Source organism: Epinephelus fuscoguttatus, linkage group LG14 (assembly GCF_011397635.1).
Source record: "Epinephelus fuscoguttatus linkage group LG14, E.fuscoguttatus.final_Chr_v1".
Taxonomy (NCBI): Eukaryota; Metazoa; Chordata; class Actinopteri; order Perciformes; family Serranidae; genus Epinephelus; species Epinephelus fuscoguttatus.
In genome coordinates, this window is record NC_064765.1 from 9,182,391 (window position 1) to 9,206,538 (window position 24,148).

The 24,148-nt window shown below is 42.7% G+C and overlaps 1 protein-coding gene across 3 annotated transcripts in view; it reads right to left on the minus strand.

The window, feature by feature from the left end:
* Positions 1-132: 132 nt before the first annotated feature.
* Positions 133-24,148, minus strand: part of actn1 (actinin, alpha 1) — a 92,099-nt gene continuing 68,083 nt past the window's right edge. Inside the window, exons 9-22 of one of the 3 annotated variants that reach the window (XM_049595504.1) lie at positions 17,753-17,845; positions 16,931-17,161; positions 14,186-14,333; positions 13,631-13,781; positions 11,569-11,677; positions 10,999-11,139; positions 10,703-10,885; positions 10,286-10,420; positions 9,613-9,792; positions 7,089-7,235; positions 1,770-1,850; positions 1,422-1,487; positions 914-1,072; positions 133-714 (exon numbers count right to left, since the gene is read on the minus strand). In XM_049595504.1, coding sequence (XP_049451461.1) covers positions 556-714; positions 914-1,072; positions 1,422-1,487; positions 1,770-1,850; positions 7,089-7,235; positions 9,613-9,792; positions 10,286-10,420; positions 10,703-10,885; positions 10,999-11,139; positions 11,569-11,677; positions 13,631-13,781; positions 14,186-14,333; positions 16,931-17,161; positions 17,753-17,845 — 1,983 coding nt within the window. In that variant the 3' untranslated portion in view covers positions 133-555. The remainder of the gene's footprint in view (positions 715-913; positions 1,073-1,421; positions 1,488-1,769; positions 1,851-7,088; positions 7,236-9,612; positions 9,793-10,285; positions 10,421-10,702; positions 10,886-10,998; positions 11,140-11,568; positions 11,678-13,630; positions 13,782-14,185; positions 14,334-16,930; positions 17,162-17,752; positions 17,846-24,148) is intronic. The other 2 variants (XM_049595503.1, XM_049595502.1) reach the window with 2 other exon arrangements.

The window sequence follows — 24,148 nt, forward strand, 5'->3', positions numbered from 1 at the left end:
TGGATATATACATACTGTAGAGTTTCTGATATAAGCGTTTACTATTCAGAGAGTCAGCTAAATGCACAAACACTCAGTGAATCGATTAAACACACGTGATCCCTGCAGCAAACAGAAGATAAGAAGAGGAAGTATAGCAATTTTTCTTTATTACAATTTTCGTCTCTTATTTTCAATCAGGTGAAGAAAAATACCTTTTTTTTTGTTCAGTATAATAAAATATGTTAACTTTATTCATTTTATGAAGAAAAACAATGACAACAAGAAAATAAAAACAGAAACAAACATTTTCTCTCTCCCTCTTTGTAAACCTGGAGAGCTGCTGCATTGCGTGGGAAGCAAATACAACGAGGAGACAGAGTGTGAGGGAGCGGTGGAGAGGTGGGAAGTGGAGGAGGAGGAGGAGACAGAGGATAATGACAAAAAGATAAGGCCAGAGACGTACAAAAAATGAGCGTAGTAGGACAGGGGTTTGGTGGCGGGGCAGTCGGAGGACGTGGCGGTGATCAGAGCAGGTAGGCTGGTGGTCCCGAGTCAGGACGACTGACAGAGTGTTCAGAGGTCGCTCTCTCCGTACAGAGCCGTAGAGAAGGACATGTAGTCGAGGGCTCCGGGCACGCCGTCGGGGCCGGTGTAGGGGGCCATGCGGGCTATGCAGTACTCGGCCTGGTCTGGAGGCAGCTCCCGGCGCAGCTCGTCGGCTAAAATGTAGTTCTGTTGAGGAGGAGAAAATAAATTAAGCGGACAAATCACTCCACCAAATAAGAACAGCCATGCACCACCACCCACACACACACATCTGTCTCTCTTCACTTTATTCACCGGATATCCAACTTTTGGCCAAATGAAGCTGAATGTAGGAATTTCGTCTTCACTGTCACACTGTTAACTCGACCACAACACAAAGCTGTACCTTGTCTCCTGCCAGGACTTTGAAGGAGGCCATGACTTGGTCGGCAGTGTCTGTGTCGGCCGTCTCGCGGGACATGAAGTCGATGAAGGCCTGGAAGGTGACAATGCCCATCCGGTTTGGATCCACTATGCTCATGATGCGGGAGAACTCGTTCTCACCCTGGGGGCAACAGAGAGGGAGAGTGAAGCTCGGTCCCCACAGCAACACGGCAACACACAGCAAATGACACACACACACAGATATAACTCAGATTGACTTGGTTTAGCACATTATGTATCACGAGTGAGTTTTAAATTAATTTAAAGTGCTGTTAAATGAAAATCTTTAATTTGTATCTACATAAATTCTTACAGAATCCTGTAATGGAGCTTTTAAGATGTAAAATGCAATATACAAACATTAAAAAATACATATAATTAGGGTTACTTCTATCCATTACCATGTCCGTCTGGACTTGTTAATCACACACAAACAAACTTTGATACTTGAAGGGTGCTCATGGCTTTACCAGGTTGTAACCAATGGAGATAAGGCAGGTTTTGAAGTCTTCAGCATCCATGAATCCTGATCTCTTCTACAAGGTCAAGGTCAGGAGGAGCAGAAAGGTGGAGAGTGGCAGGGATAGCGGAGGGAAATCATTGGAGGAGTAAAGGATGAACAAAGAGCAGAATTAAGGAGGAAAAGCCGCCACGATCCACAATGTGGACGTTGCAAGGTGTGTGGAGAATCACAAAGTTTTAGAGGAACGGGAAGTGGGAGCAGAGGGAGAGAAGAACACGGGGGGAAAAGTACAAAAGAAAAAAAAAAAGAAACCAGTTAAACCTCTCACAGGGTGGGCGTGGCTACGATTAAGTACCTGTGCATCGTTGGCGATATCGAAGCCCAGGCTGATCAGGCAGGCCTTGAACTCCTCCGCGCCCAGAGTGCCCGAGTGGTCCTGGGGTGTGGGAGGCCAGGCGAGGCGTCGGGGGCCACAGGCCATGCAGCAACACATACAGCGGTGTCAGTGATGGTGAAGGGGTGAACGGGGTGAGGAGGGGAGGAAGGTGAGGTGGTGTTGGAGGAGGGGGGAGAGGAGGAGGAGGATGGAAGGTGGAGGGAGAGTGCACCATGCACAGGGATGTAACAGGAAGTGAGGGGGGAGGAAGGTGAAGGGGGGGGGGGGGGGGGCATGCGTGAGATAGAAGACAGAGAACACAGTGCATATTCATTAGGATCTGGCAGGTGAACACACGGTGGCAGCAGTGCTGCCATGCTGGGCGAGGGCATTCAGAGGCGTTAATGTGCAGTGTGGCAGGCAGACTACGGTAACAGGGCCCTGTGGTGAGGTTATTCATATCGTCGATGGCACACGTACTTAATAACACAAAGTATGATCCTCTTACAAGCAGAAGGATCTCTTTACCTTTTTGTACAGTGTCAGAAAGCATTTACAACCACATTCAATTCCCATACACTAATAAATACAAAAATAAATAAATAAATAAATACACTGGAGCTTTGACTGTCTGCTGGACTTGATTGGGCCCAACCGATTCAAGCTCGGGTGATTGCTCCAATTCCCTGGGCACTTTTCTGTTTAGGGTTTTTGTAAATGCAAACCTTGTAGTTTGTGTAGTGACATGAATGTTTGGGCTTTGTTGCCATCAACTCATCCTGACTCCCACCTCCCATTAATGAGAAGAAATGTTCTACAATCTTCATTTAAAAGGCAGCTCCTTTATTTTTTGAGGTTTTTATATAATTGTGGAGCTGATCAGTTAGTTTTTATGTTAGAGTGTGACTTTCAGTCAGCGTTGTTACCTATATCACGGCCTTTTGAGAATAGCTGAGTGGGAGTTTCCAGAGATGTGTCACAAATGTCTGTTGCTACACTGAGAAGACCTTAGTAAACTCAAGCTTGTGATAAACAAATATATAGATATTCCAACAGTTCCATATTCTCTACTCTTGTTAATCTATGTCTTGTTTCAGTAGCCCATCAGGTTGCCTTAATTCCCCATCACTTGACGCAGACTTTGTTAACACAGGCAATGTCCGAGGTTGAACAGCTCTTGCTTTTGTGGTTTCACCCATCCTCAGGTAGGCTAGCAGCATTAAGAACCTTGCCTAAGGGTCCAGATTAGATATCTGTTACCTGCCCTGACCAGGATTCAAATGTGTCACTAGCCCCTTTTACACTGCCATATTTTCCGCAAATGTTGGGCCATTTTGCCGGCAAGCTGCGAGCGTTCAGACACACAGAGCCGGATTGGCGAGTTGATCTGAGGTGCCCAATTTTCCACCTCGTAGGGTAGTCATATTGGCGGAACCCTTTTAGTTTAAACAGACCGAGGTGGCCTTCCGCAACGGAGGGGCTGTTGAAGACTTGTGGGAGGAGCTGTTGATGATGCCGCACGTGCGATCCACTGGCGGTGGATAAACAGGAAACAGCTGATAGCAGGAATTAGCGAGCAGCTAGTAGCAAGAGGGAAACACAAACCTGATAGACACTGTAAAGATGAGCAACTGGGGAGACAAGGAATTGCGCGCCCTCCTTGCCCACGCAAATGAAGATGCCATTAACCGTCAGATGACTTACGAGAGAATCGCCCAAGGACTGACTAGCCGCGGCTTCCCTCCCACATCACTGTGTACATCACACGCTGAGCTACACATTTTGTTACTTGCTCACGCCCCCCATTGCCCCGAAAAAGGCGCATTCTGTATAAACAAAAGTAGGTAGGCGGCATTTTGCTGCACTCCCCGATTTTGTTTTTATACTGCCAATGCTGAAAAAAGACTGATTGGGCTTTCCTGCAAATTTGCACAATTTCTATCTAAAAAGGGCTACAGTCAGGAGCTTTAACCACTGAGCTATCCAGCGGCTATACTTGGGGCTGTGACCCCCAAACTGGGAGAGTGGCTCCAGCAGACTCCAGGTACAACATCTGAGGTCTCTGTCTGGAAGATTGCAGTCCTAGGAACAACTAAGATACTGTGCAGAACCTTCAAACTCCCAGGCCTCAGGTAGAGGACCCAAGCTTGAGGAAGACACACCACCGCCCAATGGGGGGTACATACAAGCTGCCGTGGGTTGGGCTCAGGCTTGGACGAAAACTATGCAGGTCCATGTCCTCCATCATAGCTCTAAAATACACAGACTTGGGCTGCAACTAAAAATTATTTTTGTCATCAATTAATAAATGTATTATTTTCTATTAATCTATTGGTTGTTCAGCCTATAAGATGTCAGGAAACAGCAAGAAATGTTCATCAGAAGTTCCTGGAGCTTAAGGTGATGTATTAAAATGTCTCATTTTGTCTCACCAACAGTCCAAAACTCAAATATATTCAGTTTAATATCACAGAGGACTAATAAAGACTGAAAACTTTTGACATTTTTCATAAAACTAACAACTGGTTTTTCAAAATAACTGGCAAATAAGCTTCTTCTGAAAAAACAAGTAGTCTTTAATCAGCTCTGTTGATGATTGCTCTCACTGTGGTTTAATCTGCTGAGAATTTTGTTGATTATTTGACGAATCATTTAGTCCATAAAATGTGATGAAACTGGGAAAATTCCAGTTCCCTAGAAGCCAGTTTGTCTCCAAATAGCTTCTTTTGTGCAAAACATATTCACTTTGGACTAATGGAACACAAAAACAGTAAATCCTGTCATTTGAGAAACTAATAAACAAATGTTTGACATATTTGCTTCATAATGACTGACTCAAAACTGTTGTTGATCCAATAATTGCTGACTATAAACTAACTCCATCAAACTAAACTGTTTTTCCTAATGCATCAGATTAATGTGGAGCTGCAGCTCGATGCACCTTCCCCTCACACCTACCGACAAATGTCAGGCTGAGAGCCTTAAAGGACGGAGGCTTAATCCTAATGAAATATGAAACAAAAGCCCAAGTTCAGGTCCACAGTCGGCTTCCTGTGGGCTCCAATCGTCAACCTCAGGTATTGATTAACAATAGGGCAGCTCTGAAAAAATGCATGAGGTAATGGTGGAGTCAGCAGGAGAGCTGGGGTGAGGAAGAGGAGGAGGAGGGGGAGGAGAGGGAGCTAAATAAAAACTCATCCATAATTGGTGCTGCTCCTAACAGGGTGAGCCCCAGTGTAAACACTGAGTTCTGGAGGTGGGAGTGGGGGCGAGGAAGAAACAGCCTTCAATGGAGAGACTCTCAGTTTCTATTCTACCTGCTCTGAGTTTCACTTCTGATTTAATGCAGACATCCTTAGGTTTTAAAATAAAAAGCTTTTAGCTGGTGCATGCGGCTGATTCTGGCTCCCATCTTCCTGAGAGCCCCGGAGCTTTTAAAGACAAATGTTGTGTCACTGAACTGTTCGTCCCTTTTCAACCAAGCGCTAAGGTCAATACACAGCCTGATGCATTTCACACACAAACTCTACACTCTGCACACACAATGTTTTCTGGTTAAATCATCGTTAAAAGACTGCCATTAGCCACACCGCGGGCAGCATGACACAACAAACCCACAGGTAATTTACTCTCACCTGAACTTCTTGGCTTTGTAGACGCAGTCTAAATATAGGAAGACAAACCTGTGACTTCATGTAACAGAGATGATCACATCCATCCTTGAATCATGAGTTCAAGACTTCTGGAAATACACTTATTCACGTTCTTGCTGAGAGTCAGATGAGATGATTGATATCACTCTCATGTCCTTATTATGATGCTCGAGCTAGCAGAAAATTAGCTTAGCTTTTAGCACTCACAAGCTCACTAATAAACTAGCTGAGTCAAGGAAGTCACTTCTACCAACCAGAAAATAGTCTGACACAAAACCAACATAAGATGATGAATCTTTTTTTTTTTTTACAACTTGACAGATGTGTGCTAGTTGTCTTCCCCCTGTTTCCAGTCTTTATGCTAAGCCAAGCGAACTACCTGTAGGTGACTCAGTGTTCCGTAAAGTATTAGCCTACATCCATCTTTAAAGAAGAAGAGCGACATTTTGGGATATACACTTATTCACTTTCTTGCTAAGAGTCAGATAATCATGTCTGCTTGACAAATATAGAGCTACAGTTAACAGACGATTAGCTTAGCTTAGTATTTAGCACTTACAAAGCTCACTATCAAACCTGCAGAGTCCAGGAAATAGTCTGGCACAAAACCCTTGTAAGGTGGCTAACTGTTTCTACAGCTCTAACAGAGCTGTGCTAGTTGTTTGCCCCTGCTCCTAGTCTTTGTGCTAAGCTAAGCGAACTCCCTGTGAGTGACTCTGCATTTAAAAAATGGTAATATCAATTTTTAAAGCAGACATTTGACATTTTATTCACCTTCTTGCTAAGAGTCAGATGAGAACATTGATACCACTCTTATGTCCGTTTGATAAATATAAAGCTAGATTAGCAGACAATTAGCTTAGCTTAGTGTTTAGCACTTAAAAAGCTTGCTAATAAACAAGCAGAATCACGGAAGTCACTTCTTCCAGTCTGGAAATAGTCTGGGAATAGTTTTGCAAAAACCCCTTGTGACGTGGCTAATTTTAATTTCTACAACTTTAACAGTGCTGTGCTAGTTGTTTTCCCCGTTTCCGATGTTGATGCAAAGCTAAGATAACTAAATCCTCATTACAGAAATGATTACGTCCGTTTTTAAAGCAGAAGAGCGCCATTTTGGGACATACACTTATTCACGTTCTTGCTAAGAGTCAGATGGGAAGATTGATACCACTCTCATGTCTGTTTGATAGAAAACTAGAGTTAGCAGATGATACGCCTAGCTTAGCATTTAGCACTTACAAAGCTCACTAAAACCCAGCAGAGTCAAAGAAGTCACTTCTCCCAACCAGGAAATAGTCTGGCATAAAACCTCCAAAGGTGGCCTCCTGTTTTTACAACTTTGACAGAGCTGCGCTAGTTGTATCACCTTGTTTCCAGTCTTTATGCTAAACTTAGCTAAGCTAGCTAGCTGCTGGTTTTAGCTCTATATTTAACAAACAGACATGAGAGTGGTCCTCTTGTCTAACTCGCAGCAAGAAATTGAGTGGACATACTTCCTAAATGCTTTAACTACACTAAACCTTTGTGTTCCCTGTCTCACTTTACAACGTGTGTGTTGTGTGTTTACAGCTGACAGTAAACAAGCAGCGTACCGCCTACAGCACCTCTCTTTATGTCTGCACCATGACTCAGTGCCAGTACTGACCCTGTCGAAGTGGTTGAAGGAAGCCCGGAACTCGTTCAGCTGCTCCTGGCTGATGCCCTTGGCGTCTCGCGTCAAGATCTGGTTCTCGATTTCGTTGATGGTACGAGCGATGGTGGTGAGTAGCTGCTCCCAACCCACGCGGATGTGCTGCAGAGGAGGGAGAGAGACACAAAGGCAGAGGAAGTTTAAAAAAGGCGAAGGAAGAGACGGATAGTAAAAGAGTCTCAGAGGCATTGGTTTTAGCTGAGCAGTAGCTGTGGGTTAAACAGTGGTTAGAAATAAAATGTTTGGTTTAACCTGCAGGGAGGATCAGATCACTGGGATTTCACTGCGTCAGGAAAATGCAAATCTGATATTTAATAGCATCAAAATTTAATGTGAATGCTTTAATTATACACAGACTAGTGTTTGGTTGCTCCCATGTTGGTCTCTGATGGCCACTGAGGACTTTGACTGTGAGCAACATAATTCAAAGCACAATGATGACTGACTCCTGACGTTAAGCCTGTTGTTCAACATGTATAAACCAGTATAAACCAGTTAATCACAGCCAAACTTCAGTGCCTTTTTATCAAAGGGGTACGGAATGATGAGGGGGTACCTAAGTGGGAATACATCAGACAAAACAGTTGGGTTTCACTACACTCTTGGAAATAAAGGTTCCAGAAAGGTTCTTGCTAAAGGGCTGAGGTTCTACCCAGAACAATTTGCTTCTTAAGAAGGTTCTTCAAGGGTTCCTTGTAAAACTAAGGGGTCCATTAAGAACCGTTTTCAACCAAAGACTCCTTTTTGGAAGGACGAGTTCTTCAAGGATTGTTAAAAGCATGGGTGTTAAAAGATCCTTGCCCTCAAATTAGCATTGGCTACCAACTGTTGGGGCAACACATCAATCCCATTATCTATGGGTAATGTAGTCAACTACTATCGGTAGAGTCCCCCGGGTTGGTTCTACATGAAACCATTGGAATAAAAAAGCGTTTTGAGCAGAACCCTCCAGGTGGGTTCCTATGTAGCACCCTTAAAAAGCAGGAAGGTTCTGGATAGAGCCCCCTAACATTCCTCATCCACTAAATTTGCTCTGGTTCGTGAACTGGCTCCATTCAGGATTTTTGGAACCTTGGTGCCATCTAGCAAACCAGCCCACAAACCACAGATATCAATGATGCGTCATCAACAGAGGGCCTTGCAAAATGCACAGTGGAAGTCAACAGTAGCAGCAAGATGGCGGGTCACACTGATTACCTGAGCTTTTGTTCTGACAGATATTTGTTTTAAACCAAAAAACCGTGAACAAACTACTAATGACAAGAGGACCCAGAAGACTATTTCATGCAATTCTCTGTAATGTGTCGAAAATGGCACATCCACCAACATCATCATGGTTTTTGTACTTCAGGTCAAGCAAAAACCTGCTGTTTCTGGTTCCAGCTGGGAACCAAGTTTTTTTGTCAGATTGCTCCAAATGATTCAAAGTTAGGTTCACGAACCAGAAAAGAACCTGTCCCATGTTGGTGGAAAAGAGGTAAGAGAGGTATCTGGGTGGAACCTGGTATCTGTGTAAATGATAAATGGACTGCACTTCTATGATTCTCTAGTCTTCTGATGACTAAAAGTGCTTTTAGTCATATTTCAGCCATTCATACACGGGAGCAATTTGGGGCTCAGTATCCTGCCCAAGGACACTCTGACATGCTGATTGGACCTCTGGGCCAGAGCCGTCCCCAGAAGGGTTCTCTTCAATCTCCTATAGCGAGTTCTGGCTGGAACCATTCACAGATAGTTTTAAGTGTTGCCCTTTATGTATTTATAACCCTCTGATAGGGTTCCAGATGGGATCCTTACTACGAACCAAAAAGGGTTCCCCAGTGGGGACAAGCTGAAGAACCTTTTATGGTTCCAGTTAGCGCCTTTATTTCTCAGAGTGCTGTTGCTCTTCTGTCAGAATGGCTGAGTAGCCTCACACAGCTGGTTTAACCAAAACAGAAAAGGCTGCACTTAGCAAGAAAAAAAATTCATGAAGCTGTTTAAAAATATAATTATCATAAATACATTAACAAATGTGGCATTTACACTTTAAAGCTTTTCTCACCTCTTTACACAGCGCCTCGCACAGAAGCTCATTCTAGAAACACACCTACATAATAGCTCTGCAAATGGGTCAGATGATGCGCAGAATTTCAATAACAAGATTAATAGGAATTATTCTGGCCAGTAAAAATAACTCTTGGCAGGCGGACAGGCTGGGGTTTATAGTTTTCCAGCACTTGGCTGATGAGTCAAAAAGTTAATTTCGTGCACTGGAGACTGGATGGTAAAGTGCAGCGTCAGGAAAGCTCAGGATTAAACCGTTCAAGACTTTCCTGTTTTTGTCTGAACATTCTTTGTTCCTTTTGGCAAACCAAAACCATCTGACACCAACATAAAACAGCACATAGACAGTGCATCCAGCCACATCAGATGTTAAACAGACCAACAACAATCTCACAGTCATGTCAGGTGATTGAATCTTGGCTCCAGGTTTTACCTCCATGGTGTAGTTGGTGTGCTTGTTGTCGAAGATGAGAGCTTCCTGAATGAGCTGGTGGTCTCCCTCCAGCTGGTCGATCTTTGGCTTGTAGTTGACGATGCTCTTCTCGTACTGGCGTAGGTGTGTCAACTGGTCCTCCAGGGTGCCGTGCATCTCGATTGAGATGCGGCCGATTTCCTGCAGAGACACAAATAAGTGATTTAATAAGAATGAGTCATCGCAAAGTGGAGGACATGACAAGAATATATAAAAGTCACCATTTCTGCCTGGCGTTTATCTCTTTACCTCACACTACCCCGTCACAAAGTCACATTCCTATCAAATCTAATTTAGCTATTTTACTTGTATGCTATACACTCACTGGCCACTTTATCACTGCGATTCGTGCCAATCTTACGACACCACTGTGACTAATAACAGCTTTGTTTTAAAGAATTTAATATACAAAAATATGTTTTTCTGGACATATTCAAGACCACGTGATGTAAACATAAAAATCCCCAGAAAAATTCACTTCTAATTTTGAACTTGTCCTCATAAGTTTAGGACTAAACTCGGAGCTGCGCTGTAACTTCATTCACAAACTGAATGACACACTCTCTGCATTGACAGAGTGCAGCGCTGCACCCGTCACCACGCCGCCCTGCTTCTGACACGTTCTCACACTGACCTCCATCTTGGTCTGGATCCAGGGCCCGATGACATTGGCCTGGTTGGCAAACTGTCGGCGCAGACGCTCGTTGTTCTGCTGCCGGGCGTGCTCCTCAATCAGAGCCTGGTCGCGCTGAGGCACCAGCTGTCTGACCTGCAGCAGGACGGAGCGTGACAGAAAAACAAATTTATTAAAACACACTGATGTGACTCTAATGAGGAGGGGAGACTGAAGCAGACAGAGAGCACACACACACACACACACACACACAGAACCTTACAGGCTAAAACATCTGATAGAGGGTATGGGATATTAGTCAAATATGCTTTAGACCTTGAGTTCGATGAGAAAATCTGGATGCTGGATTAGCTCTTTCTTGGATGAATAAAGATTGAAAATCACTTTGACTTTCCTTGCTTATGATTGATTTATTACCTTGTCCCATTTGGCATTGATCTCCTGTGGGTTGATGGTAGTGTACGGGTTGGTGCCGGCGATATTCACATGATAGGTCTGCACAATCTTGGCAATCTCATTGTGGATGCCCAGGATGGCCTGGCGCTCTTTGTCGGCCTCTGGAAGCGTGGCTTTGAACTGCTCGTGGGCTGTGCTTAATCCCTGAGACACAACACAGAAACGTGCTGTTTACTTGCTGCATGTGACTAGCTTTATTGATGCTGGGGTGAGTATGGTCTCCTGTGCTCGTCCCTGTGAGTCGTCTGTGCGCTCACCTGGATTTCTTCGATGGTGTGGACGATAAAGGTGTCCTGCAGGTCCTCCATGGCGCCCTCCATCCAGTTGTTGAACGGAGCCGCCCTTTTGGCAAACTCAAGGTACAGCTGGTCGATGGTTTCAAGCAGCTTCTCAGTTCTCTGTTGAGCAATAAAAAACAAGGTTATCACACAGATCCACAGGCTTTATAAGGTCTTGTTGGGTGAAACTCAAAAAAATTCACAGATGCTTCATTTCATTCTTGATCTGTCAGAGAGCCAGGGTACACAGATGGATTTGGGGGGGTCATAGTGTATTTTCAAAAATAAAAAATCTTGAATCAAACCAAACTTCAAAGGAGTTTCAAGGCCAGCGGGAATCCTAAAAATCAAATGTCTTCACAGCCTCTCGCTGTGAGGGAGAAGACTTTCATCTCTAAATGTGTAATTATCCCTGCTCTCACCAAGAAGGAAAGCAGGAACTTAAAAACACGGATAACAAAGTGATTTTTTACAAGTTAGAAACTCTTCAATAGTTTATTTTTAATTCTCTCTGGGTTACCCCAGAGTCTTTTTTCAAACTCATCTCACCTGCAAAGCCTCGCTGCGTTTCTGGGTCAGAGCTCCCAGGGTGTCCCACTGGTCACAGATCCGCTGGCAGCGAGCGTTTACACTGGGGGAGTCGTAGTAGTCCAGCTCACTGGAGCACAGACAGACGAGGGAACGGGAGATTCATTATCATTATCTGCATCGCTGCGAGCTGCATTTACATGTGGCTGTTTTTTAGCATCACGTCTTCCTCAGATGCACTTTAATGCCTTTGTGATCCTGCTGCGTCTTTGTTTGTCATTTGTTTTTGGTTCTATGAGCCCCTAAAGGATTTATTGAATCACTCATTAGGTTTGGAGAGGGTTCAGTGTTTAATCATTTACATCTGCAAATTAAGTAAAACAAAGCTCACAAGAGTTTTCATGTTTATGATGAAAATTCTGAAAATAATTAATGACTAAAAAAACACTAGAGATCACCACAAACATTATAAAGTGAGACAGAGGATGATTGATACAGCCATGACAGAACAGACTCACTGAATGTACCCCTCAACTAATCCTACTTTATGTTGAAGGGACAGTTCACCTCAAAATCAAAAACATATTTCCCCTCTTACCTGTAGTGCACATTATCAGTCTGGATTGTTTTGGTGTGAGTTGCAGAGTGTTGGAGATATCGGCCATAGAGATGTCTGCCTTCTCTTTAATATAATGAAACTAGATGGCACTTGACTTTAACAACTCAACATGACCCATTTACTCAAAATAATCCACAGACCTTGTTGTGAGCAGTTTCATGTAGAAACTTTTTTCTTTCTACCAAACTACACCCACCAACTGTATCATTGCTCAGAAGGAAAAATGCATCTACTGCTAGCTCACCTAGCACCAGGGAGCTAGCTAACATTACAGCTCAGCTGAGGAGGACGCCATTAGTGTTTACACCTGTCACAAGCCTCTTGTCCATGAGTAGATGCACGCCTCCTTCTGCACGGTGATATGGTCAGCAACAGACAGCTACATTATAGAGATGTCTGCCTTCTCTCTAATATAATGGAACTAGATGGCACTCAGCTACACTCCAGAAATCACTCAAGATAATCCACAGATCTTGTTGTGAGCCGTTTCATGTAGGAACTATTTTCTTTCTGCCAAAGTAGATCCTCCAACAGTATAATTTAGCAGAAGGAAGTGTGCATCTACTGCTAGCTCATCTAGCACCACTGGGGCTAGCTAACATTTCAGCTCAGCCCAGGAGGATGCCATTAGTATTTACACCTTGCGCTGTCACAAGCACGAGCCTCTTGTCCATGAGTAGATGCACTCTTCCTTCTGCACGGTGATATGGTCAGCAACATACGGCTACATTATAGAGATGTCTGCCTTCTCTCTAATATAATGGAACTAGATGGCACTCAGTTTGTGGTGCTCAAAGCACCAAAAATGTATTTTAAAAAATTCAACAGAAATCATGACATTACTCAAGATAATCCACAGACCTTGTTGTGAGCCGTTTCATGTAGGAACTATTTTCTGTCTACTGAGCTATACCCACCAACCGTATCACCGCACAGAAGGAAGTGTGCATCTACTCATGGACGAGAGGCTTGTACTGATAGCAGCGAAAGGTTTTTAACCCTAATGGAGTCCTACTTGACTGAGATGTACTGTTAGATGGCTCAGTGGGGCTAGGTGAGCTAGCAGTAGAAGCACTCTTCCTTCTGTGTGGTGATGCAGTTGGTGGGTGTAGTTCGATAGAAAGAAAATAGTTCCTACATGAAACTGCTCACAACAAGGTCTGTGGATTATCTTGAGTAACCAGGTCATGATTTCTGGAAAGAGACATTGCTGTTGAGTTTTTCACATGTATTTTTTTTGGTGCTTTGAGCACCACAAGCTGAGTGCCATCTAGTTCCATTATACTGAAGAAGGCAGACATCTCTACAGCTGATATCTCCAACACTCTGCAACTCACACCAAAACAATCTAGACTGATAAATAGCACTACAGGTAAGAGGGGAAATAAGGAACTTTGATTTTGGGGTGAACTGTCCCTTTAATCCTATGTTGATCAATGGAAGAATCTGTTTTCCATCTCTTACTTTAACTCCTGTGCGATGGCAGCGATCTGCTCCACACGGTCCTGATGTGCAGCCAGGTCGCTCTCAAAGGCCTCGTGTTTCTTCAGCAGGGCCTTGATCTCTGACAGAGAGGCCGTCTCATAGTCACGCTTCTGCAGCATCTCTTCCTTACCTGCAGGTGGAGACACGGAGAAGGCACTCATAAAGATATGATCAAAAAATCCTTTCTAAAAGTAAGGACAGTGGGCCATCGGTGGCTTGGTGGTAGAGCAGGCGCCCCATGTACAAGGCTGTTGTCGCAGCGGCCGGGGTTCGAATCCAGCCTGTGGCCCTTTGCTGCATATCACTCCCTCTCTCTCTCCCCCTTTCACACTTGTCTGTCCTATCAATTAAACACTTAAAAATGCCCAAAAAATATCTTTAAAAAAAAAAGTAAGGACAATAACATAGAGGCTCTAGTTTCCATTTTACTTTGTTGTGGCCTTCAGCAGCTGCCTGAGACACATGAGAGTAAAAGACAGGAGCTGGATGCCTCCACTCAGACAATAAGTGTTTCTCCTTTCACACACTCAATACCTTCAGTCCAGGCTTCATGGATGGCTGCTTTCTGGCGGAATTTCTCCGCCAGGTGGTCGAGTCTTTCCAGCCTGCGAATCTCATTGAGGAGCCACTCTTCATAGCCCTTCTCTGCTCCCTCCAGGTTTCCCCATGCATTGTTAATGTCCTGCACCAGGCAAAGGAAACAATACTTATGAGTTTGTTCTTGCCAAAGGAAAAAACAGAAGGAGAAACAGACAGAAGAATGTCATCATATGTAAATGAGAGTGTACTTGGATTTCCATCCAAATCTAGCACTAATTTTAACCATAAAACAGAGTTTTTGGCCTCTTGGGGGCGTCTGAAACCAGCTGTGAACACAACTTATGATACTCAATATTAGTCCAACATTAACTCTCATTTTAGCTCTGGTTTAAATGGTTCCAGTCTCCACCAACTCCTGAGTGAAATAGTGTCTCTTTAGCTGATAAATGCTTCATTTGACGCTGCAGTACATTGAAACAGTGTACAGTGGATTTTAAAACTGCTGCCTGTTGTATCTGGACACAGGGCTAATGAGCTATACGTCTGAACACAAAGTGAATCAGGACAGTAAAGCACTGGGCTGTAAAACCAGCACAATGAGCGGAAGGACATTAAAACCCTCCACAGAGCTGAGGAGAACTGCAGAGTCAGGTGATTAAATTCTGTAAGTTCATCTCTACAAGTGACCCAAGAGTCATTTAATTCATTCTGAATTGAATGGAAGTAACACAACTATCTGCAAACAGCACATATTTGCAGATATGTGCTGTTTTGTGCTGCTTTACTGATTACTTTTAAGGCTCTTCATGGTCTCTCTCCCAGCTATATCTCTGACCTCTTAGTGCCGTACACACCAGGACGCACCTTGAGGTCCTCAAGCAGCAGAGGTCTTTTGTCTGAAAGCTAAAGTGGACAGAGTGTTTGCTGTCCGGGCCCCGAGGCTCTGGAATGGTCTGCCTGAGGAAATCAGGTCGGCCGAGTCAGTGATTTCAAGAAGTCCCTTCTTAAAACAAACTTTTATCAGAGAGGCTTTTCCTGATTTTAATTTATATTTACTTAAAAGTTGTTGTTTTCATGTCTTGTCTGTTTTTATTATTGACATATACACATTATGTTCTGAGAAGCACTTTATGAATAAATATTATTACATTCATATTTATATATACTTATTCTTATTTTATCTTTCACAAAAAGAAGCATGCTGGTGCCATTGTGTAACAGTTTGTAAATCAAAATATCAGAGCACAGAAATTTCAGTCTTTAGTTATATAACTAATAACTCCAATATTTTGGAGGCCACATTTTCTCCAGCTTTATCTATATTTGTGATGAACTGACGATACTCTAAACCAGGGGTAGGCAACCTATGGCAATGGAGCCACATGCGTCTCTTTAACCCTTCTCCAGTGGCTCCCTGTGGCTTTGACAAAATATTATATGGAAATAAATAACGGTTAATTATACTGATTAAAAATGATTTAACTTAAATGTGTAATACATCTACTGCCTGGCATCTTGTCCAAGAAATTTTGCCGAACCTTAATAGCAGTAGCTCATCTTGAGTCTTCCTTGCAGGTTAGCTATGGATGCCAAATCCGAAAGGTAAACGTCTTGCAATAAAATAGTGAATTTTGGAGTGAGTGGACAGATTTGTTTGCTTTCACTGCAGCTCTGCAAAGTTAAAGTACCAAATAATCATAAATAGTGACCTGCAGAGGAGCCACCTGGTGGTAAAACATGAATAATCTGGACTATTAGTATGGGCTAATTTAGACTAATAGGCTGTTTTACCTTCGTTAAAAGCCTCAAAGATTTTCTTTTTATTATCATTTTTAGTCATAAATGGCTCTTTTGATAGTAGAGGCTGCCAACCCCTGCTCTAAACCAAGCGTTTTCCTTAACAGACTTACAACCCCTGACGATGTGACAGATTTTATGGATATTTCATATTATATTTAATGTATAACAGTAACAGTACAGAACAACTGGTAAACAATACACTTACACCAAATTATCTGCAGGAAGTTTGTGTTTGGATGAACCTGAACAGATTATTTCTTGTGAATATTTAATCAAAGATGAGTTTTCCTGATATATTCAGGAACTTTTTATACGATTCTCTGTCTGCATTATGTTTTTTTTTTCTAAGTGCTTATTTCTTAATAAAGTCAGTGTTTTCTTCTTCCTGACACTTGGCCATTGTTCTCTAAGTTGTTTTAACTGTGTGCTTTTCTAATGCAGGATGAGGCTGTTGTGCAAATATAGCTTATGTTCAGGTCCTTACTGTGCCCTTTCTTGTAGATTTATGTCTTGAATAATAATCTAAACTTTAAGAATAACAGTTTCATTTAGTTTAATTCACAGAAATGAATGAAATGCTGAGATAAAACTTTCCATGTCTATCTTGAAAAAAAAAAATCCTTATTGCCAACAACAAGGCCCTGCGACCTCTTATGAAGCTTTGGCGACCCCTAGTGGGCGCTGTGACCCCCAGGTTGGGAACCAGTGCTCTCAGCCTTATGTGGGCTGCACTGCGACTGCTATTTAAAAGCAAACAAGTGACCCAGAGAGACCTGGGTTAAAAATGGGATCAAACATTGTGTGCCTACATGATTCATGGGAGCTGAAGTAAGTCTCTGACCACTGATGCCCGTCACAGTCGTGCACAGAAGGAGGTGTGGATCTCAAACTTTTCTCTCTGTGTGCGAGTTTGTACTTTAACGAGTTTCCAGGACCTACCGAGACCATCTTCCCCTCCGAGGGCATGAAGGCGGGCCTGTTGCTGAGCCTCAGCTTGGTCTGCAGGGTGTTGAAGTTGATCTCCAGCTGGCACTTCTCCTGCACTTTGGGCGGCTTGTGGAGGCGGCGGTAATCTCTGAAATCCTCCAGCTTCTGCTGCATGGCCTGCATGGTGTTCTCCGGCATGCGGTTCTCCAGCCAGGGGATGGTGCGACGGATCCACTCCAGCAGCTGGGCGTTGATGGTGGTGTGTGGGCAAGTGTGTGTGTGTGTGTTGAAGAAGAGAGAGGGTATGGAGAGACAAGTACCATTCAAGGGGAAGAAAAGGGAGACGTAAAGGAGAAGCATGCAGATAGAAGGGAAATAAATGAGGTGTAGTGGATGTGATTAATGTGTGAGACGAGTGGAGACAGAAAATACAGGTTGAGATAATTGGTTTGTTGTTCATTTCTTGCAATCAAATAAAACTCTACGAACATTTGGTGTCTGATTTAAAGGAAAATAACTGTGATTTTGCCTGTTTTATCCCATTTAGTAAGATCTGAGTAGTATTTTTGATGCTGCTGAACATTTTCTAAACAATAAACAGTCTGATGAAGATCACTACTCAGATACTCTTTAATGCTTAAGCCTGAGACCAGCAGTGTTTCCCTGGCTGCCTTTTTATCTTAATCTACCCTGTTTGTCTCTAATCCTGCACCTGCACGGAGCACACACATCCCCGGGGACAGGGAGGCGAGGGAGCGGCTTAATAAGGAGAGGGGAGATAGAAGGGTTGAGGAGGTGCAGGACAATTATAGGAAAGAATCGGGGAGTGCTCACATCGCTGGCCAGCTTCTCATAGTCCTCCATCAGCTGCTCATTCTCTTGGTTGACAGCCAGCACCTTGCAGATCCTGTTGGCCGCTGTCTCTGCCTGCAAGACGAGGACGAGGGGAGAAACAGCGTGAGACTCACAGATGAGGGAAAGCTTTGGTGGTGTTCAGTCGTCTATACTGCAGATATCTGCACTCCTACTACTTTGTGTTGCAGCTAATGCACAGTGAATCCCCTCTGAATAACTATGTAATTATGTACATTTACTGTAGTGCTGTACTTTAATACAATTTGAGGTACTGTATGTGTACTTTTCTTTAGTATTTCCATTTCATACCATTTCTTTTCAGGCAAATCTTAAGACATACATTTTTCAGTGGCCTTTGGTTGCTTGTAGTGGGTTTAGTATTTTCGTATTGTATCATCTTTTTACATGTGTAATTGTTCTTACTGGTGTTATTCTGTTTGGTCAACTGTGGATGAATTTAAATGTGCATATACAATAAACTTGATTTGATTTGATTATAAAATATGACATATTGTTAAAGATTAAACCAGTGGCTCCCAACACTCTCTTCACTGGGTGGATATTTGGGTTTTACATTATGTTTTTGATGAGTTATATATGTTAAATATTGGGTTAATTATTGAGAAGCAGTAGGACCATATAAGAGTATATTTGTTCCCACTTCTTTTCAGACATGTAAATATTTAATACTGTTTATCTGTGTTGTTTATTAGAAGTTTGTGTATTAAGAGTTTGCTTTGTGTTTATTGCTCATCTTGTTTGTTACTGTTTTTCCCCTTTTTTTCTTTACATATTTGAAATAAATCAAATTAAATCACTTACACCGCTTACAAAAAAATCCGGGTTTAGTCTGGCCACTTGTTGCCTTCAGATGAGTTGTTTTCACCTCAAAACCTTAAATCATGTTAATATAAAATATTTATGAGTAAAACGCTCCAATATTTTAGAAAAAAAAAAAAAAAACAAAGATTCTGTCCAATTTAATACATATTTTATACAAACATTCAGTTTGAAAACCACTGGACTGAACTACACATTAATCCGTCAGAATTGACACTCTTAATATGTCAAATATAATAGTTTTCAGTAAAAGGCCTTTTAAAAAAAAATCACTTTTGATAATTTCAGTACATTTTGCTCTAAATATGTCTGTACTTTTAGTCGAGTTGAACATTTAAAACTGTGTTTGGTTAAGTTTGTTGTAATATTTGCTGAAAATGTCACTATATTCACACAGTACTCAATCAGACAGATAATCTGTGGGGGAAAAATCACACTCCTTTGCTTACTGTATTGTCTTGTGGCACTTCTGATGATATTACCACCCGAGAACTAAAACAACCAATCAGAGCTGAGGAGTTTCTAACGCAGCTGTCAATCACGTCAATCACTGCTCATACACTGCAGTTAAATTGTCAGGCAGCGCTGATCAAATATGAATCAAGATTCTGTTACTGCATTACCTTTTTCTTACCTCAAATGTTTTCAGAAACTATTTTAGTGTATTGTTTAGCTGTAAAACGAGAAAGTTTTGGTCCGGCTGGTGGGTTGTGTTTTGTTTCGCCTCAACTGTTTCCAACATGGCAGCTGTGCCACAAACTTCCTCATCACAGAAAGAATCAAAAGAATCTTGATCCATATTTGATCAGTGCTGCCTAGTATCACAGTTTGACCTCAGTTCACAAGCAGAGATTGACATGACTGTCAGCTGTGTTACAGACTCCTCAGCTCTGATAGATTGTTTTTAGTGAGCCATGGTGGATTCTGGGAAATGCCATTAGAAGCAGCAGGAAACAGAGGAACGTGGTTTTTATCCCAGATTATCTGTCTCATGTACTTCTTTCAGCAAATATAACACCAAGTTATTTTTATTAAAGTTACCATCTACAACTTTAATGCAATCATATACTTATAATAGAGCATTTCTATATTTGCCTTCATCTCCACCATTAACCCTGCATACATCCATCTACACTGCCTACACAGGCACGCCAAGATTTCCCAAATGAGTCATTTTGGAGATGAAGCAATGGATCAGCAACAACGCTGCAAGCAAGTAAAAACAGGGCCGCTACTGAATGATGATCTCTGTAAAAGTGTTCTCCATATGTGTGTCGCAATAATGTCTAAATATTAATAATCTAATGTCAGTCTCCAGACTCGGAGAGCTTTGACAAGGTCACATACTGTATCATATTGTACCTGTCGCCAGGTGTAGGGGCACCTTTTGCTCTGCACCACAGGCTTTTTATAGCGCAGCAGAGTACAGTGAGTTATTTTAGCCCCTCAGCCTACATACAGACACCCGGGGAGACGGAGGGAGCCAGGCTCCCCTGAGAATAGAAACAGCCCAGAGGGGATGAAGAGGGGCTCATCCATGACACAACACTTCTTTAACACTGGCCTGTCAGTCTCCATCACTGCACTGGGTGATGCATGAGTGAATGAGTGTTTCCATGACAACATGTAGTCAGATAACCCGCTGGGTTCAAGATGAGTAAAAGTGGTCAGGAGAGCTCATTGGAAACAAGAGGAGAAAATACAGAGAAATTTAAGCAACATGCAGAGAGTCTGGAAAATGTGGCAGGTTTCAGCTCAGAAATATTGCAGCTATATCGAAAACTTGACAGCTGTATTTTAAAATGTTAACGTCGCAATGTGTCAGGTTTAGAGGGATTTGGTGGCATCTAGTGGTGAGGACTGCAGACTGCAACCAGCTGAAACTTATCCAAGTTAGGCCCAGATCAGCGCTAACTTCGTTGACAAAAACTATGATGAAAATTTTTTGTCAACGACCTCTTTTCCATGACAAAAACGAGACGATGACGAGCTGAAAATAGATTTTGAAAATAAAAAGTAGGACAAAATCTATGTTTCATTTTCACTGATGAGACGAGACATGACAAAATTGTTCGGAGTGGCTGTGCTTGTCATCATCTTCAAATGCCGCATGAGCGACAGGCTGGCAATTTCCAGTAAATAGTCTGCACCAGGATGTTTCACTAGCCAGCAAGAACACTCACACCGGAGCAGTGTCAGCCATTGGTGTGAGTTGTGAGCTGTAATTCAGCAGTAAATAATCATGTGTGCCTGACTGTGGATGGTGGAGCTGCTGAATAGATTAGTGAAATCGGGCTGTTAGCAGTTAGCTCCATTCGTTAGCTGCTGAATGGTAGCGGAGCAAGCAGCCACCAGCCGCTGGACTTCACATCTGCTGATCCATACAGGTCTCCACTCAGAGCTCGACTGTCTCAGGAAGGTTTATGGTTTGGTGGTGTTTGACAGGCAGGTAGAAGGCTCAGTTATCTGTGAGTGTAGCTGTGCTGATCAGTTTTCTTTGACAGAGATGGAAGTTTAGTTTGAATCACCAACTCTGTGAGAGGACGCAGGTTTAAACCTCCAGACTAACATGTTGCAGATTAAGAATGATTTCAGGCTTTAATTAAGTTGTCTCTGCTTCTTTACAGTGACATCAATAAGTCAGAGTTTACAGCAAACCTGGGTACAAATCCTAGTTGTCTCAGATTACTTATTTGTTGTGTCAAGGTTGATAAGACCATAGATAGAGAGATGTTGAGCTTTGCAAATGTTGATCAGTAAGTGTGCGCTCATAAATCACCTCCTGTATGTAGATAGAAACAGCTCATTCTAAGGTAACGAAAACATGATTCCTTTTTTTGTTAGATAATTATACACCAAAGAAAACATAATTATTGTATTATATTCCATTTATGCCAATGTATGCGCCTTTAAGGGCCTCAGGTGATATCAGAATCAAAATAAATCCATGTGTGTGTCATGAACCTGCCCAAACTGCCCCATTACTGATTTGCCTCTGAAAAAGCTTGAGGAAATTAATTGATTTAAGGTGGTATAACCTCGCAGCAGTGTCCTCTCAGACGCACAGTGAGGCTTGAATCCACCCTCAGTTCATCGCTCACAGACTGGCACCCCCGCCCCCCCTCAGAGGACTGCTTCCAGCCTCCTTTTGTCTAAAGATCACGGGGGAAACTTGGCTCAGGCGGAGACGTGCTCCGAGGTGGCCGGGTGGTGGGGGCTCCACCAGGAGCTGCAGGCGAGCTGCCTTAAAAGGAGAGCCAGGATGTGCAGGTCGTGCTTCCGTGAGCAAATGTTTGCACGCTGGTCCTGTTTACTGACAGCGCCGACAGCCAGGAGCTCTTTTATGAATTACTTTGTCCTGACATCAGAGGTAACAGAGGAAAAGCACACTGGAGGGATTGATTGAGGTAAAAACTTGAACAGTTGATCTTTGAAGCTAACATGGATCATTAATAGCTCCATGTATTATCATTATGATTTACTCAGAGCTGAGCAGGGTTTTTATCTAAAGGATAAAATACCTGACAATCTTTAAAAACCCTGACGGTCTTTTAACAACATATTAGGCAACTTTAAAGGTATTTACAGCATCATAGTTCTGTCTGCTGCCTCTGATCCCTTTACCAAAGATGGTTAAGAAGTGACACATCTCCTGGTTGGACCTGTGTGTCCCAGAACAAAATTATAAAGTTGTATCATCACCTGATAAGTATATAAAGGGCTGTAGCTAGGGTTTAAAAATAGGACTTTCTTGACTTGACTTAAAATTTGTTTTACCCTTGAATTATGCACTTAAACCAGTGTTACTGCTCCATCGCAGCGTCTGCAGTTTAGAGTCCAGAAACAACAGCTGAATCGGGACTTCAACACACTTGCAGACTTTGCGGGCACGTTTGTGGAAGGACTGGGAGTGCTGAGGACTGTCCAAATCCACAATTCAACCAGTCCACAAGGGGCCTCGAGCAGACTTCCTGCAGTCTATCAGAGAGTCTGCTTGGGGTGCAGACTTCACTGACTTAATCGGCCACAATTCATTGCAATAAGGACGTGACGTAGTTGTTGTTTTTTTAACAGCCAACTATAAAAACAATATGACAGCAGTTACAATGATTGTAATTGTCACTCGAGCATTTCCATGGCAACATTTAAAACAGTCTCAAGGGCTGTCTATCAGTGGCTTGTGGTCTCTGCCCTCGCAGACTTTAAAGGAAATGACCACTTTAGAATGAAAATACAGACAGGACTTTCTGACCCTCATGCCGAAAAGAAGTCCAGTGTAGCTTTTTAATCCACAAAACTCGTTCGGGGTATCGGAGGATTGCAGCTAGCCGGATTTTTCCCTACACTTTAAGTGCATGGAACCCACGTCCAAAATTGTTTTTGAAAATGCAATAAAACTCCGCTAATGCATTTCAAAAACGTGACTCATCCGTCATAATCCAAGTGCCCTGAACAAGAACGTCTCTGAACGTTCTTGTTCTCAAGTCTTGGAAGTTGCCATGTAAACACAGCAAGCCTGCAGGCTAACTGACCACGGTGAGAAATGATGCTAGAAAAGTGAAGTAAATTACATCTTTTCAAGTCAGTTTTGCATGCCGCGGCTTCAGGGCACTTGGATTACGACGGACGAGCCGTTCTGATGTTTTTGAAATGCATTAGCGGAGTTTTATTACATTTTCAAAATGATGTTGGACGTGGGTTCCATGCACTTCAAGTGTATGTAAAAATCCGGCTAGCTGTTATCCTCCGATACCCCGAACGAGTTTTGTGGATTAAAAAGCTTCACTGGACTTCTTGTCAGCATGAGGGTCAGAAAGTCCTGTCTGTATTTTCATTCTATAGTGGCCATTTCCTTTAAGTGATGATGTTGAACTCATCACAGTACGTATGACTGAGGTCTGCAAGGGATCAGACGGCAGAGTGTGGACATTTGGATTCAGCCAACTTTTTGGATCAGGCCTGGACGAACCAGGAGATGTTAGGACGATTTCCAGAGTGGATTGAGAGTGTAAGGAAAACTTTTTCATTTCCAGACCATCGCTTGTATCCTTGAGTGAACTCCTTCGTCCTTACATCAAAGGAGAATCAAGTGTGAGGAGATCTCCAGTCATCGTATTTACAAAGGTAACATCAGCCTGTGCACTTTATTAACTTTGAGACGAGGGGAGACTACAAGTGACAGCTGACACCAGCGAGCGTTTGGAGAGGTTTTGCACTCTAGCATGGACAAAAATATGTTATAAAACGAAGCTCTGGTGGACAGATTTTTTTTTTAAATAGGAGAAAATATCTGTATTCATGTACACAGGGCCTGAATCCCTTTCTTTAATTGTAATTAATGAATTAAAAACCCCTTAAAAAGTCTTTAAAAACCAGAATCATCTTAAAAACATCCAACATGTGGAATATGTTTGTAACTGTAGAGTATAAACTCTGCCAGAGCTCATTAAACCGCCTACATTAATCACTACAGACACAACCTCAGTCACCTCACTGGCATCTAAAACTCTGCATTTATAAATATTCATGCTGTTT